The 16236-nt window shown below is 36.2% G+C and overlaps 1 protein-coding gene and 1 long non-coding RNA gene across 3 annotated transcripts; one reads left to right on the plus strand and one right to left on the minus strand.

Annotated features, from left to right (window-relative positions):
- Window positions 1-2711: 2711 nt before the first annotated feature.
- Window positions 2712-5501, minus strand: LOC149393904 (uncharacterized). Of its 2 annotated transcripts, XR_016299677.1 has the most exons (4): window positions 5253-5501; window positions 4528-4625; window positions 4057-4152; window positions 2712-2977 (listed from the first exon to the last, which is right to left on the minus strand). It is a non-coding gene; the product is annotated as an uncharacterized LOC149393904 (long non-coding RNA). The 2 variants fall into 2 exon arrangements; XR_016299676.1 differs by lacking the exons at window positions 2712-2977; window positions 4057-4152 and having other exon boundaries at window positions 4406-4625.
- Window positions 5502-12978: 7477 nt separating this feature from the next.
- Window positions 12979-15655, plus strand: LOC149393905 (cyclin-dependent kinase inhibitor 4-like). The gene is made up of 3 exons (XM_089617431.1): window positions 12979-13444; window positions 14709-14912; window positions 14991-15655. The coding sequence occupies exons 1-3, from the start codon at window positions 13104-13106 to the stop codon at window positions 15058-15060; spliced, it is 615 nt and encodes a 204-aa protein (XP_089473557.1). The 5' UTR covers window positions 12979-13103; the 3' UTR covers window positions 15061-15655.
- Window positions 15656-16236: the final 581 nt, after the last annotated feature.

Here is a 16236-nt window from a genome sequence, read left to right on the forward strand (position 1 = left end):
CCGATAACAAACATCATAGGAAAATGGTGATGGCCCACTGCAAAAACTTGTTGAATTCATCCCGTTAGCTCTGTGTTTTCTTCATGTGTTCGATAGATTGGGGATTGAAGACACGAGTTTAGCCAAGTTCAATATCAGAACTGCTACCAACATGCCATAACAGGGAAATGGGTATGTACATGGTTACATATTGTTTAATATTACCAGTAACTCACAAATTTGTCTAATACCATATTTTTGTAAAACAGCGGCGATTGTGGCATGTTTGTTGTGAAGGTCATTGAGTTTATGACTCACGGGTTTGATGTGTCGGCGATCAAACAAGAAGACATGGCCATGTACCGACAGAAGTTCACCATGGCCATGTACCGACAGAAGTTCACCATCGACCTATACCGACAAAGGGCAGTGAAAATTACAAAAGAGGGGGAATCGGACATCGAGATGGATAAATGAAGAAAATTGATGCATGAACTCTTATTTATTTTATTTATTATATTTAAAAGACAGTAATTATGGTACTTTGTTGATTATGGTATGTAAAACTTTAACTTAATCTCAGTTAAATTATATATGTACTTTATAATGATATTGTTGATTTATTATGGTACTTTATTATGATTTATTGGGATGTGATTTCACATGTCAACAATGTTGACATCTATAAATGAAGAAAATTGATGCATGAACTCTTATTTATTTTATTTAAAAGACAAGTAATTATGGTACTTTATTGATTATGGTATGTAAAACTTTAACTTAATCTCAGTTTAATTATATATGTACTTTATTATGATTATAGTACTTTATTATGATTTGTTGAGATGTGATTTCAGATATCAACAATGTTGACATCACATAGATGTCAACATTATGTCAACAATGTTGACACCTTTATCGTTTCAGTTTTCGTAGGCCGATTTATAATCTTAATAGTTATTAATATTAAAGTTTGGATTTCATATTGTTGAGTACAATATTGAATTAACTGTGATATTCGCTATTTGTTATGGAGAGAGAGAGAGAGAGAGAGAGAGAGAGAGAGAGAGAGGTGTTACATATGATTGCTAAAAATAATTACGTCAAATATCTACAAAAGACAATAATTGTATCCATCATAAACAATTTCATACGTACATATATATAGAGTATGAATTAAGGAAAAAAATAGTGTGAGCAAGAAGGAAGTGAAGAAGAAGAAGAATGAGAGAGAGAGAGAGAGTCACCTATTACTTGAAGTTTATTTCTAAAAGAAAATTATGCTATTTATGTTTTTTTCATAATTTTTAAATTGAGTTTTGTTGAAGGGCGTATTCACCTAATGATACTTGTCAATTTAGCTAAATGACTATTTTATCATACTTTTTAAGAAAACTGTTAGCTTAAATGAATTTTTGATGTCTAATATTGAATGCACTTAATAAAAATCATTTTTTTGTCTTCAATGTTTGATGTTTGGGTTTGTATTGCACCATCTCTTAGTGCCACTGATACATATATAATTATATTTGCAGAGTGGTAGATGTTTAAGAGTGGCAAAGAAGTTTTCACTCCACTCACTTAAAAAAACGCCGTCAAAACATGTTTAACATTGTAATATACAAGGTTCAAAATGCCATTTCGAACCTTGTTCCATAGTCCACAGATCGTAAGGTTGACCACCACCACTACCACCACCAACATCTTGATTAGCAGGATAACCGCCAAAGTCACCACCGCCTCCATCATCGTCACCGTCGTGAGGACCACGTCTATCGTCTAATGATCCATACGAACTCTGAGCGACGTCTTCGCTCAATACGGTGTCCACATCAACATCTTCCGCCCGGGCCTGTGAGGCAACGCGTGGGTCAGGGTTCCGGTCTTCATCGTTAAGGTGAACTGGGCGGATTCATTGTAGGAGTTCATCATCGTCGACGTTGTTGCCCATTACATCCATTGATCTTTGGATCATATCTAACGGATCCTTCCTATCGACGACGTCGCTTTCGATATCTCGTAATTGCAGCTTCATGTTGTAGCTACAAAAGACGAGTTCCTCCAGTCTCTTATACGCCAGTCGGTTTCGTTGCTTAATGTTGACAAGTGCAAACGTGCTCCAATTTCGCTCCCATGCCGATGATGATGCGGTCTGAGAAAGGATTCTCATCGCCAACTTTCTCAACGTGGAGGTTTTGATTCCAAACATGGCCCACCATTCTCCTAAGAAAATGAAAAAACTCCGTAAATATGAAACTATGCCATATTACAAATTCGGTTCAAAGAAATAGTTCTTATTGGAATCCATCTTAGTCCTTCCCGCTACTGCGGATTTACTACTGAACATGCCTTTTGCGTCGCGGAATGCTAGAAGTTCGTTCCCGATGTTGTCGCAGTCATCGTTCAGGAATAGCCGCTCAAACACTTCTGTAACCGCCGTAAGATGCTCGGGTTGCTTGACGATCTCCGGATTATATAATCACAGACATAAATTAAAAATTATACAAAGACGTTCGCAAAGAATAAGTGAAATGACTAATACCTGCTTGGTGTAACGGATGGTCAAGTTGTCTCGTCCATCTCTCAACCTGTCACGACCCGCAGGACACCCGTCGCCCTCGGATCGCGACCTTTCTCGTAACATTTTCATAACCATTTATATTTTCAAACGAAATGAACATAAAACATTTTCAAACGTCATTTACAAAACGTTTATTAAACAAACAGCGGAAATAAATTTAATTTACATATAAGGAATAACAAAGGTTTCTAGAGCTAGTCCGCTAAAAACTGGTAAAAATTTTCGCTTTTAAAGGGGTTACAAAAATGCGGACTACCCTAGCTTGCTATCCATAAGCTATATAAAACTTTCACGAGCATATAAGCTCGGTTTTCAAAAACCTGATACCCATTTCCCAAAAAGACATTTCCTATGCCACAGGTCGTCATGAGATCTACCTTGACTAGCACTCCTGCTTCGCCTGAGCTTTTCCTTTATCTACAAGGAGAGGGATTTAAGGGGTGAGTCACACCGACTCAGTAAGCAGGATATCTAACCTAGCACTACATGAGATGCATGGTTGCAGATGATAAAATGCAGATAACAGCAGGTGATAGATTCAGAAGAATAAAGAAGTTCAATCATTCAAACAGGATAACAAAATTATCATTCAATCAACATAGACATATTCAGTTTTAGAACCCCGTTCTAAAACAATCAAACACATAATCATATAGGAATCCGGCTAACAACCGTCTTCCTAGAAACTCATCCATCTCGCTCATACCGGCGCCTTACATCAGTGGACTGGCCAATCAACACTTCAGTCCGCAGCCGTTCATGAGAGATGAGTAAACCATTCTGAGAACTTGAGCCTAGTCCTCAGAATGCCGAAGTTTTAATGTCTAGGATCCACTAGCACATGTAGGAGGGCCTTGACGCGCGTATGGTAGAGGGGAGCAAACCCTCACCAATCCCTGGTTGGTCCAGGGTTTCATATTTCCCTCAGGACAGGTAAGCCACTCATCGACTTACCTGAAGCCACCCATCGACTTTCCATTAAAGGGCCTTCAGGAATGCCACTCGCTACATTGCCGACAAGAGTTCGTTATGTTTTACAGGAGCTGTCTACAGCCTACCTGCCTATCTTAATACAGGAGGAGATCTTATCGGGATAAAGCCCGTCATTAACGTTATTAATTTCACTGTATGGCTCTTTAAGTATTTTACAAGGAGTTGTCGACAGCTGTGAGGCTGGACCTTCTCCTAGAACAGTTCCTCTCGGGATTGAATCCGGAGGACACCGTCTTTCCTCCTCCTGTTGTCCTCTCATCAGGACGAAGGGGTAAAACCTATAACAGAAGCTCAACATAACTTTAAAGGCTTCAAGGTTCTTAACCCGCTAACCGTTTAACCCTATCATTTTATTATCTTATTAGTTAGTGGCCGAAGCCTTATTCGGTCATCTTGTCTAACTGAGGGTTTCTCTTTGTTTTAGGATTAAACGAAGAAACATAAACAATTATTCTACTAGGCACCATTCCCCTTTTGGCGCCTCAAACTTAAATCCCACTTACCCGGAATAGTTCGTCGGAGAACTCGATGAATTCCGGAGGACACTTTGCTTTACACGCCTCCCGAGACCTTTAGCACGTCCTGGAGCGTCGAGAGAACTAGAATCCGAAGTTGAAACTTCGTTAGTTATCGAACTACTTGAAAAGATAATGGTCGTCGTCGGGATTAGATTCGAGTCGGTTCGGAATTCGAGAATTTAATTTTATTATTCTCCGGTTTTTCGGGAGTCAAACTTATTCAAGACTCGCGTATTTTCGTATCGAGAACAATACGAAATAAAATCCAATAACATGCTTATGAGTCTCAAATAAATTGATCCGAATAAAAAGTAACCGAGAATTCCAAAGCGAATCAAATCAAACTCTTAAACGTTATTAAATAAATAAACATAAATTATTTATTTAAATACGCGAAATACATCACATAATCAAATCCAAGAGTATTTAAACGCGAGACGCGATTAAAAGACTCACGAGTTAATCGAGCTTTAATTTCGATAACTCTTTCTTAGAATCTTCAAAACCGGCTTCGTCGCCTTCGCCTCGTCCGGTTTCCGTTCGTCCGTCTAGATCTGTAATCAAGTCATCGAATCCGATAACGAGTCAATTTCACAATTTCAAACTCGTACCAAAATTCCCAAACTTGTCAACAAACCAAATAACTTGTCACAAAATCCACATTGACTCAAACCCGAACCAAAACAAGTCGAATCCACACTAACCAAAAACCGTTCTCAACAAACCGGAAAATTCAGCATCTCATACACATCATCACAGCCTCATAACAACATAAAATCCAGGATTCAAACCACAATATTCAACAACCACACGGCTATGTTCACATAAACACCAAAATTCGTCCAAAAATTATTTCAATTCCAATAGCGATTCTCAAACAATTCCTGGACATCAACTTGCTAAAAAAAAGCGTCTCAGAATCACTAAACAACCTTCGAAAATTCAAGAACCCAAACTTAGATCTTCAAACCCTAGCTTACGGGATTTTCGGCCAAAATCAACAAACCCAGAAATCCGAATTCAAAACTTCAAATTCAGGTCATATACATCAACAATCGAGTCCAATTAACGTATGAAACCAATCAATTTCACGAAAATCCTCATTGAAATCGAAAACCCCCAAATTTTCAATTTCAAAAACCCTAAATCTCAAAAATCAATTCGGGTTTAGCTTTTCTTACCGAAATTCTTGCGAATCCGGAGTCCTCGTCGCTGTAACTCTCGTTCCCGGCGTCTCTTCCTCAGGCGGTGGTCACGGCGAGCTCGCGGCGGCGTCGCTTCGCTCGGTCGAGGCGCGCGCGATGGCTCGGCACCACGTGACGCGCGAAGGCGAGAGAGAGAGAGAAAGGGAAAGAGCGAGAGACGGTGGCGGCGTGGGTTGAGCGACCGAGAGAAATGGCTCGGTAATGGTTGTCTGGGATTTTTTTTTTTTCGTCTGGTTCGGCTGACAGAAACGCGAAGAAGATGAGGGAAAAAGAGAGAGAGAAAGATCGAAAATGAGAGTGAGAGAGAAGGAAATGAAATCCACGTGGCAAGTCCCTCTTGAGCCACATATAGACATGTGGCCCACGTCCTGATGGCCACGTATCTCTCCAGACAACCCCTCAACAAGATTTTCTTTCAGTTTCGTCCCTCAAAACGTTGCACATAAGTCCTTTCAAAATAAAACTTCACAACTTCGTCCTTGATTAATTGAAAATAATCTCGAAAAATAACCGAGAAAATTCTCATTAATTCTCGTTACCTTGAATATATTTAAGGGATTTCAGAATTTATTTTCACTCTTGAGATTTTTAATCTCCGAGTACATTCCGAGTAATTTTATTCAGAAAATAATATCCGGTTTACTCGAATATCTTTATTCCGAAATTTCATCACCCTCAAATATTATTTCCTTCGTTCTCAAGCACTTAACTTTATTCCAACATTCAAGTGCTTTCAAAAATCTCTTTCCTTATATTCGGATTATCAAAACTCACCATTTCCTTATTGTGAATTCTTATAATTCATTCAACACGGAGAGAGAAGAAAATTTCCTTTATTTATTGATAAGAGGAAATTTTTACAGAAGCTGACGTGTACAAAAGTCGGGTCTCACACAACCGCAATGTCCTCATCCATTGCTTGTTTGAGATGCTTTCCAACTTCTTTTTCATTAAATCGAAGATGTGGTACAGCAAACCGATCGTCGAAACCACTTCTGTATCAACGAGACGTAAAGCTGAGTACATAGGCTCGAACATCTTGCACACGCTATCAATATGGAGCCAAAAGTTGTAGTCCAATATTTTTGACTCCACAAACTACCTCTTGACGGCTTCTTTTAAGAGCTTGCATCGTATCATGTTCGTATTGTTGGTCGGGGTCAAGCTCTACGTGAGTCGGACCGAAGCGTCCGGCCAAGTGCTCGTAAACTGTTTTTTCAAGAACAGACTTGCTTTTCTTCTTTTGGAGAGTTGCTGCTTGTAACATTAACATCTCCTTGCGTACTTCTGCGGGACAACTCGTACATTTCTTCACATTCTTCTTCGGATCGTTTCCACTTAAGTGAAACTTCATCCGTGTGATTTCTCCCCCCTCGTTACGTGCCCACAATAATTGCAAGTGAAGTGGTTCGGGATTGTTGCAGCTGAGGTGCAATGCTTACGAACTCCTTTCTTTCTCATCTTCGATATACCTGCATATTGAATTCAAAATTTCAATCAATTTTCAACATGTCAATAAATTTTACTCAAACTACTTTCATTTCAATATGCCCACAAATTACCTTCAACATGTCAATAAATTTTATTAAAATTAATTTCATTTAAATTCAAAACGTAACAATTTCAATTCCTACTCTACGCTAACATCTCCTAGCATACATGATACATTAATTTCAATTCAAAGTCTACTCGAACTAAATTCATTTCCATATATCAACAAATTTCCTTCAACATGTCAATAAATTCTATCCAAACTAATTTCATTTCAATTCAAAACGTAACAATTTCAATTTCTACTCTATGCTAACATCTCCTAGCATACATGATACATGAATTTCAATTCAAAGTCTACTCCAACTAATTTCATTTCAATATATCAACATATTTCTTTCAACATGTCTATAAATTCTATTCAAACTAATTTCATTTCAATTCTAACTATTCCATTTCAATTCCTACTCTATCAATTTCATTTCTAACATACATTATAAATTAATTTCAATTCAAAGTCTAACTATTTCGATTTCCAATTCAAAGTCTAACAATTAAAATTTCACATCAAAATCAAACAACATCAATTCAACACAACAAAATGAAAACCAATTCAAAACATAAGTTTATGTAATTTAAAATTTAAGGACATAACCTGACTTAAAAAAACATAAATAAAAAGTTGTAAAACTGATTTTAGAGTCGCTAGAAAAAATGGTTGTTCACCGGAAAAAATGGTGGTTCGCCGAAAAAATGGCGGTTCACCGGAAGTTCTCCAAAAAATCTTAAAAAAATATATATCATAGATCGTCACAATACAAATAACATTCATGAGGGGATTATATGAAAAAAAAAATCAAATTACTCAATAAAATGAACATGCAAGTCTCAGAAATTAGGTTTGAAAAACGAAATGGAAATTCCACAAATCCGGACGAATTTCTTCGGCTATTTGCTGAATTTGAACCTTATTGAGACGAAATGCAAGGAAAATCACTGATTCTCTTGGATTTTCGCCGCTGATTGCGTCGCCTTCTTCTCTTGTTCACTCAGCCCGAATTTCTTTTTTTTTTTCTTTCTTTTCGTTCGATACTCGCCGACATCTATGGAAAAATGGAAGCTTTTATACTGAGATGTAATCGAAAAATGTCGACAACTTTGGAACGAAACGGCGTGTCGTTTTTCAGCATTTTGAACGACAAAAAACGGGGAAACGACAAACATGACTGTCGTCGGCCGTTGACTCACCGGAAACGAATTTCCCGGCGAAAATCCAGGAATTTCGTCGGCATTTAAAGCCTTGATTATATAACATCACTCGTAAAAAAAACCTTAACAATTTTATGTCATTATTTACCGATATAAAAATTCATGTCTAGAAGTGCGTTAAAATTTGGCAATTTTGAGTATTCATGACTTCGTGTTTAACAACATATTCTAAATTAATTTTGGTTTGGTTTATTATAGAAAAAACGTGGGCTCCAATCCATACAGAAAACTCAATGAAAATATAATTAAATTATAAGCCGCACAAGTTATTGGATTTCATTCCGAACTATCATAAAAACTGAAAACAAAAACGCAAATGTTTTTTTTTTTTTTTTTTTTTTTTTTTTTGGCAAAATTACCGCAATTCTCGAACAACTTTAGTACACAAAATATAACAACTATAGTACAAAAAATATAACAGCAATAGTACAAATCATCACATGTCATTGTATAAAAAAATGGGTCATAAATTATAGCAAATTATCGTAATTTTTCAAAGAATGTAATAAAATTTGTCGAAAGAACGTATATTTAGACAAAATAAACTTATTCATTGAAACTTTGATCATCTTTGAAATGAGATTTCAACGCATTTTAAACTTGACTTACAGTTTTAAAGAGAAAATGTGATTTTAGTTTCAGACATAAGATAAAGACAATAAGAGTAAACATGAAGATTTAAACTGATTTGACAATTTAAGTTTTCGTCGGTTGAAACTAGCCAAATTAACCAACCAGTTATGCATTGTAATAATATTTACAAGAAAGTTGTTGAAAGTTCTTTTCATTATAAAATAAATCAATCTTAAATCTTATTGTCTTGATAAATCAAGTATGTGGCCGAAAGATTGGCGCTTGAGGATTACGGAATGAGAAAAACTTCAGTTGTTGAGATATGAGAATTTTCCTGACTATGGTTAGACTTGTGAGATGCCATATGAGTACAGATCCAAATTGCAGAATTTGTGGTAGCAGGGAAGAGTCCATCGGGCATATCTTTGCGGGATGTGGGATCTCGGTGCGCCTTTGGTTCGCACCAGCTTTTGGAAAGGCTTGGCAGGTGCCCGATGAATTAACAGGCATGGAGATACTCTTGGAGATCATGGACTGCAATGAGAGCCATAATAGCGTAGGATCGGATAACAATGAGTTCATTTCTAGGGCAATTGCAATCTTGAATAGGATCTAGTGGTACAAGAACGATTTGGTGTTTAGAGAGGCCAAAGATGCACAGTGGATGCTCTGATGAACATAATTCATCAGAAGGTGGGAGAAGTTCGTCGAGAAGCTGATGATGGGGGAACCAAGGGCTTAAGACGGAAGGCGATGTTAGAAGATGGACCAAGCCACCAGAAGGGATCGTGAAGCTCGATGTTGACACATCCTATTCCTCAGCGGGAGCAGTGGAGGTAGTGGCGAGAGATTTCATAGGGAAAATGTTGTGGATGTGGACAAACAGAGTATTGGCTTCGTCGGCTTTTGATGCAGAGCTGCTAGGAGTTCATCTGGCTATTTATTGGCTAAATTTCGCAACCTTATGAAAATATGTGATAGATGCGTTTCATACGCATTAAAATCCTATTTGCCGGCTTGAATTTAGCGAGTTCTCGAATGTTGTTAATGGTTTTAGAGTCATTAAGATTGATTTACACGTTCAAATGAGTAAAGCATCCTCTATAAGCTCTTTAGAATCATTTCTAGGCGAAACAAATAAATCGGGAGTCAAAACGGATCATGATATGTGGAGGAACAAAAATCAGAGTCTCTGTGCGGCACACGTTCCCCATCGCGGGTCGCCCGGAATGTTTAGACGATCCCAGAATGTTACGCGCGTTCTCTGAGGAATTACTTCTACTTCGCGACACAAGTCACTCTCCGCGCGTCATGAGGTGTCAGCAAAAATCACCAACAATCTCAAAACGATACGCGCATTCCGCGAGCTGATTCTCAAATCCTTCTTGTGCGCCGCGACCTTCTTCTTGCGCGCCGCAAACTTTCTTCCGTGTGCCGGAGCTTGCTTTTGCGCGCCGCGAGTTCCCGTCAGACAAAACAAGAAATTAATAATTTTTTAATTTTTTTTATCTGTCGGATCAGTTTTAATGACCCAGATCACTCCGAAAATCGGCAGAAAACATATATAATCATCTCTTGTAACCTAAAAACATACTTTAGAATTTTTTTTTTGTTAGTTTTTGCCTAGTTGGGAGAGAAGAGGAAATCGGAGAAGAAGATCACCGTTCGTCGCGATTGACAACCGCGAATTCAGCGTTTTTTCTTTCTTATCCTATCATTGGAACTCTTGTTAATGTTTATTTTTTTTACTATGATTTTCAAGGATTGCTTTTGTTTATTTTGCTTTTAAGTTATGCTTGTCGCCATTAACTAATCCCTTTAATGGCTATGGTGTAGCGAGTCTTGAACATGGTTAAAGATTCAAATTCACTTTATTGAAGTATTTACTCGTTCTACATTACTTTGCTTCATTCAATTCTCTTCTTAATACTTGAATGAGATTAGCTACCTTGTTCATGAATTTTATATTGACTTGATGCTTGAGAAAGATTAAGTTGATTGTGTTTTTGAATTGAATTACTGTAATACTTTTGTAGGCTAGTGATAGCTAGGTTGTTATGAGCGTTCTTGTGTTTAATAGTTGCCTAGTTTTTAGGAATTGAGATCGAGAGATAAAATTCCGCCATAGTTTTAGGTTACTAGATGCTTAAGAGAGATTTAGTGATATTATTATTGTGAACGTGACTAGCAAAGTATGAATATTTAAATCGTGCGATATTTATGCAAATCCAAATCACCGAATAGACTTATGAAACCTTAGTCTTTTCCTTCACGTAATCGTAAAACAACTTTTTAATTGCTTTGTTTAGTTTCTTGTAAAAGATTTGTAACAACCTTTTCCCCATCTTTCGAGTTCAATTCATTATAGCTGATTTAATTATTACTTAAACTTAGTCCTCGTGGGTTCGACATCCGTACTTACTAATCTAGCACTTGCATGTGCAAAAATATCGCAACAATTTGTGTGGAAGGAGATAACCGAACAATTATGGATAGTCTTCGGAAGAAGTTGGATTCTCCTGTTTAGTCTGGTGCTCCTCTCTACGATCGGATTTGAATTTCTAAAGGAGTTTTTTTGGATTTTGAATTTTATTTGGCAACCTCGGGAGTGTAATGAAGGAGCTCATCGAATTTGTCAATGGGCTCTCTCAGATTCCGGTGGTGCATTTTGTCATCCGGGGGAGGTTCCGGCCCTTGTCCGGACCATTTTGATGGTTGAGGCCGAGGAATTATGCCTTCACCAAGTTTCAAAAAAAAAAAAAAATTAATATGGAGATAAGAGGGATAGCAAATATGTTGTTTAATTAGAGGATATTGAAACAAATATTGCTATCTCTGTGCCACTTTACCAAAATCACAAATTTGACACATCTCTTTTAAAATCAGTTGTGCAAAGACTCATACCATTTTTTTTTTCTCTTCTTTTCCATCTTCTTCTATCAGCACTTTTTAAAAAAAAAACCTTTATAGTAGAAGAAGAACAACAACAATATTTCGATCTCCATCGGATCAACTCTGCGGCCGTCCTTGACTCTCTCCACGCCGTCTCCCCTTGCAACAATAATTGAATGTGCTATCATATTGTAACATGTAACACTTTAATATTAATAATACATGTTTGATGATCAGTGTATGTACTTTCTCTTCAATGTCTCATTTTTCTATTATATACTTTTGGACTATTATAATTAGTTTATCTTGGAGATTATTGTGACGAGCGTATTGAGTTGGTAAAAACTATTATATTTGTTTACGAAATTTAAGATTTCATGACCGATTAGTTACGAATTTTAAATTTCGTGACATAATTCATCAAGAGTATTATAGTATTTTCACAACTCATTAATAATAGATGTGTCAAATTTGTTTTGCGGTTGATTTTAGTAAAGTATCATGAGATTGGTAATATTCTTATCAATGTCCTCTTCAATTTGTTTTGACATCATCTTTATAAAATTTGACAACGATCTAAACAATTTATCAATATCAATTTTTTAATAAAAAAATAATTCTAATGTACATATTTTAGCTATTTCATTATTTAGACAAATCTTAACTGAATCATTGAATTTATTCATTTCACTTAGCGATTAAAGTATAAATATTCTTAAAAAATAAATATAAAGGTGATTGCTGATTTAAACTAGGGATTGAAATACCGAAGAAATTGAGAGAAAAATAGTTGGTATACTGGTTTTTTTGGAACTTCCTTATAGCGGTATGAAAAAAACCCCGCTAAATACCGAGAAAACCGTCGATTACAAGCAGAAAATCGAATCGATTACTGAAACCCCGAAAATTAGGTCAATTTTTTTTTATATTAAAAAAATTGGGCAAAATTATTTAAATTTTAAAAAATTTCAGCTCGACTTTTGAAAATTTTGAATTTTTAATCCCATGGTCATGGGCGTTAAATAATAGAGGGTTGTTTGTATTGAAATTCAAAATGTGATGTAATGAAGATATTTTAGATTATTTATATTTTTATTCTATGTATGAAAACATTTTTTATTATTATTATTATGTGTTCACTGGATACCATTTGATAAATTCGGTATTTATTGGTAAATCACATCGATGACGTAACTTCATCGGTATAATTAATTTTTAACCACATTAGATATCGCGGTAAATCACTTGTATTTTTCGGTAACTCAGCAAAATTTGAGTCCTGATATCGCATCGGTAACAATATTTTGATATTTAATTTAAACAGAACAAATATGTTGGTGTTTAGGGTATGTTTGTGAAGAAAAAGAGATATGTGTATAATTTCTCAATCTTTCCATTAATGGGCATAAAAATATAAATGTGCGGTTCTCTCTCTCTCTCTCTCTCTCTCCCTCCTTTGTATTTCTTTATTCTTTTTTGTTTTCTTTTTAATAGCCCACACAAATCAAACCCTTCTTTCTTTTTTCCTTCATTTTCACTTTTTCTCTCTCTAAACTCAACGAACAACAAACCCTCGTCTCTCTCTCTCTGTCCATCGATGATATGGGAAAGTACATGAGGAAGGCCAAGGCCACCGGCGACGTGGCCGTGATGGAGGTCTCACAGTCCTCTCTCGGAGTCCGAACCAGAGCCAAAACCCTAGCCCTCAAGCGCCGTCTCCGGGGATCTCCGCCGTCTCCTTCGCCGCCGACGCCGTGCTCCGGCGCCTCCTACCTCCAGCTTCGGAGCCGACGCCTCGAGCTCAAACCGCCATGCTCTCGGAATTCCAGGCCCGCCGTTCAGACGCCGCCGGAGAGAGAAGATTTGGTCGTCGGAGAAGCCAGAGGAACCACAGAAGAGGCTTCGTTTGGAGAGAATGTTTTGGAGTTCGAAGGTAGAGAAAGGTGAGGGTTTTTTTTCCTTTAATTTTGAAATTTGGTGTTTTTTTTTTTTTTTTTGGTAAGAAAAGAAAAATTGGTTTCTTGAAGAAATTGAGACGGCTTTTTTTTAGCTTAGTTGACGATTAATTGTATCGTGTCTGAAATCGTTAATTGCTGGAGATTGAAATATGAATAAATTAAGAAATTGGGAATTTCACAGTTTATTCGTACCAGAGACAGAGAATAAAATTTCTCCAACCCTAACTTCTGAAAAAAAACATTCCAACGGAAAGTAAAGTCTTTTTTTTTTTTTTGGCTAACGTTGTTGCTGATTAATTTTTTTTAATGTGCAAAATTTCAAAAAACTTGATTTTTCAAATTTATTCATTTTTTTTTAATTCCAAATTGCTTTTTCTTTTTTCCTGGTTCAATGGTTCTTCATGCAATTGTTCCTCTGCTATATTGGCTAGAACCCAAAGATTCCACGTTTCTTCTCAATTTATTTAGTACCAAATAATCCATGGAATTATATGTTTGTCCGAGTCTTTATCTCAAGTGGTTGCTTAAGACATGCATATGCTATATTTACATTTTGGACCGATTTACTACAATTGGTGTTGATTTCTTGAATTGTTTATATTGGGTTTTTTTAATTGTTTTTCCTATACAATTTGCTATTTGAAATTGGATCCAAGTTGAACAATGTACCGTAAAATTAATCAAGAAAGAAAGAAAATAAAAATCAGGTATAAATGACATGTTGACAGGGAAAGAGCTAAAACATTCAGTGAATTCATAGGAATACTCTTTTTCGATCATGATTTCTCAAGAAACTTGATAGTCTGATGTAGACAAGTGTCAGTGAAAGTTTATTGCTTTTGGAGTCTAGTTTTAGAGATAGAAGATAGCAAAGAATATGAAAAACAAGAAGAAAAGTGATTGTAGTACTACTACTATACTAGTAAGTAAACCACACATAAGAGAAGTAAAAAAAAAAACAAAAATTCAGACGTAAAAATATGTTTTAAAAAAACCTTGTTCTCTTATTACTTCATGGCCCCAAAATCGCCCCTGTTTTACGGATACGTGTCATTTTAATATTGTGATTTAAGAAAAGGAAAAAGAAAAAAATTGCAGTGATTCAAGCATGTGATTGGTGGGTCCTTGTACCTTTCTGGGTCACTTTGCTTAACTGGTTTGGTCTTTTGGGTCTTGATAAAATTAGATCAGAAGTTCGGTGGTGTTTTGTGATTAATTTCTGATAGCGATTCTTAATTTCTGTGAATAGAAGCACTAGAGAATCCACGCCTTGCAGCTTGATAAGAGACCCCGATGCGATAAGAACTCCGGGATCGACCACCAAACCGAGCAGCTCAGCCGAGATCACTCAGAGAACGGAAAACCTTTCTCAAAGACCCATTCCAACGACGAACGAAATGGATGAGTTCTTTTCCGAGTCCGAAGTAGAGCAACAGAAACAATTCATCGACAAGTGTGTGACATTATATCCGTTGTGTTTTCTCGTTTTGTTTTTTTTTCCTCGTGCTGAATGGGATTATTATGTTTTCAGGTACAACTTCGACCCGGTGAACGACACGCCGCTCCCGGGCCGCTTCGAGTGGGAAAAAGTGAGTTCGTAGTAAAAACAGTCCTCCGTATTCTTGGTCGATCTTTGGGGCTTTTGGGAGTTTTTTAGATTTATCAGGAATTAGGTTTTTTTTAAGCTTATAAAAGGATGATGGTTCTATTTCCATTTTCCATCAACCTTTTCTTATCTTTTTTTCTTTTTTTACTTGTAAAGAAGTAGGAAGTATCAAATATGTGTAGACTAGAGCACTAATGGTCACTCACAATGGTCTAATGGTCTGTAACATAAATCAGAGGGTATGGTTATCAAGCGTACACCAAAAAAAAAAAAAAAAAAAAAAAGCTTTGACAGTCCTTCGCTTAACTATAACAGATCATTTGATTAGGCAAGGGAAAGAGAAAAAAAAAATTGGGCAATGAAGTATTTTAGGTCTAGAGTTGAGTCACATAGGTCAGTCAGTGTATGTGGTACAGAAATGACTAGATTTTCTCTCTTTGTACTGTATTTTCTTCCCCTTCTTTGTCTATATACTTGTACTGATGAAGGAAAAAAAAAAAACACTATGAATAAACATTGCCATAATTCCCTCTCTTTTACTTGTCCTATTTTACTTGTATCTGTGTATATCAAGTTTTTAAGTTTTGGCCTTTCTTACATTACAAAGTGGGGGACAATGAAGCTTTCAACACCCACCTTTTATGACTCTGAACCCCGCGTTCTTTTCATATTTTTTATTTTGTATTTTATTAATAATATATATATATATATATATATATATATATATATATATATATCTGTATATATTTTAAATATCCATGTGATAATCGGTTGGTGGGTTTTGCTCATAATGGTGGGGTTGTGTAATTCTGGTGTGGTGGTGTGTATTAGAATCTTGTCCTCTCACTTTTTTTATTTTTATTTTTTAAAATTTTTGTGATATCAATTATGAGTCATGAACTTGCTAAACTTAAGTGATCTTGTAAAAAGTTAATTCTTTCTTCTTCTGTGTTCTATTTGCTCTTTGAAGTGATACACAAAACAAGACTTCAAGTTGTATTTTTTTTAATATGGTAAGAAGGGCCTTTTGATGATGGTCACTGTTGGTACTATTTATAATTTCATGGAGATTGAGAAGAACCAGAAAAAACAAATGTTTTGTCGGTTAAGACAAACCTTCGTGTTAATGTGACACTTTTTTTTACCTTCCTTTCAAATGGTAAAATTAAGG

Source organism: Urtica dioica, chromosome 6, assembly GCF_054948205.1.
Source record: "Urtica dioica subsp. dioica isolate 48M chromosome 6, U.dioica_male_clone48M_v1_H2, whole genome shotgun sequence".
NCBI lineage: Eukaryota > Viridiplantae > Streptophyta > Magnoliopsida > Rosales > Urticaceae > Urtica > Urtica dioica.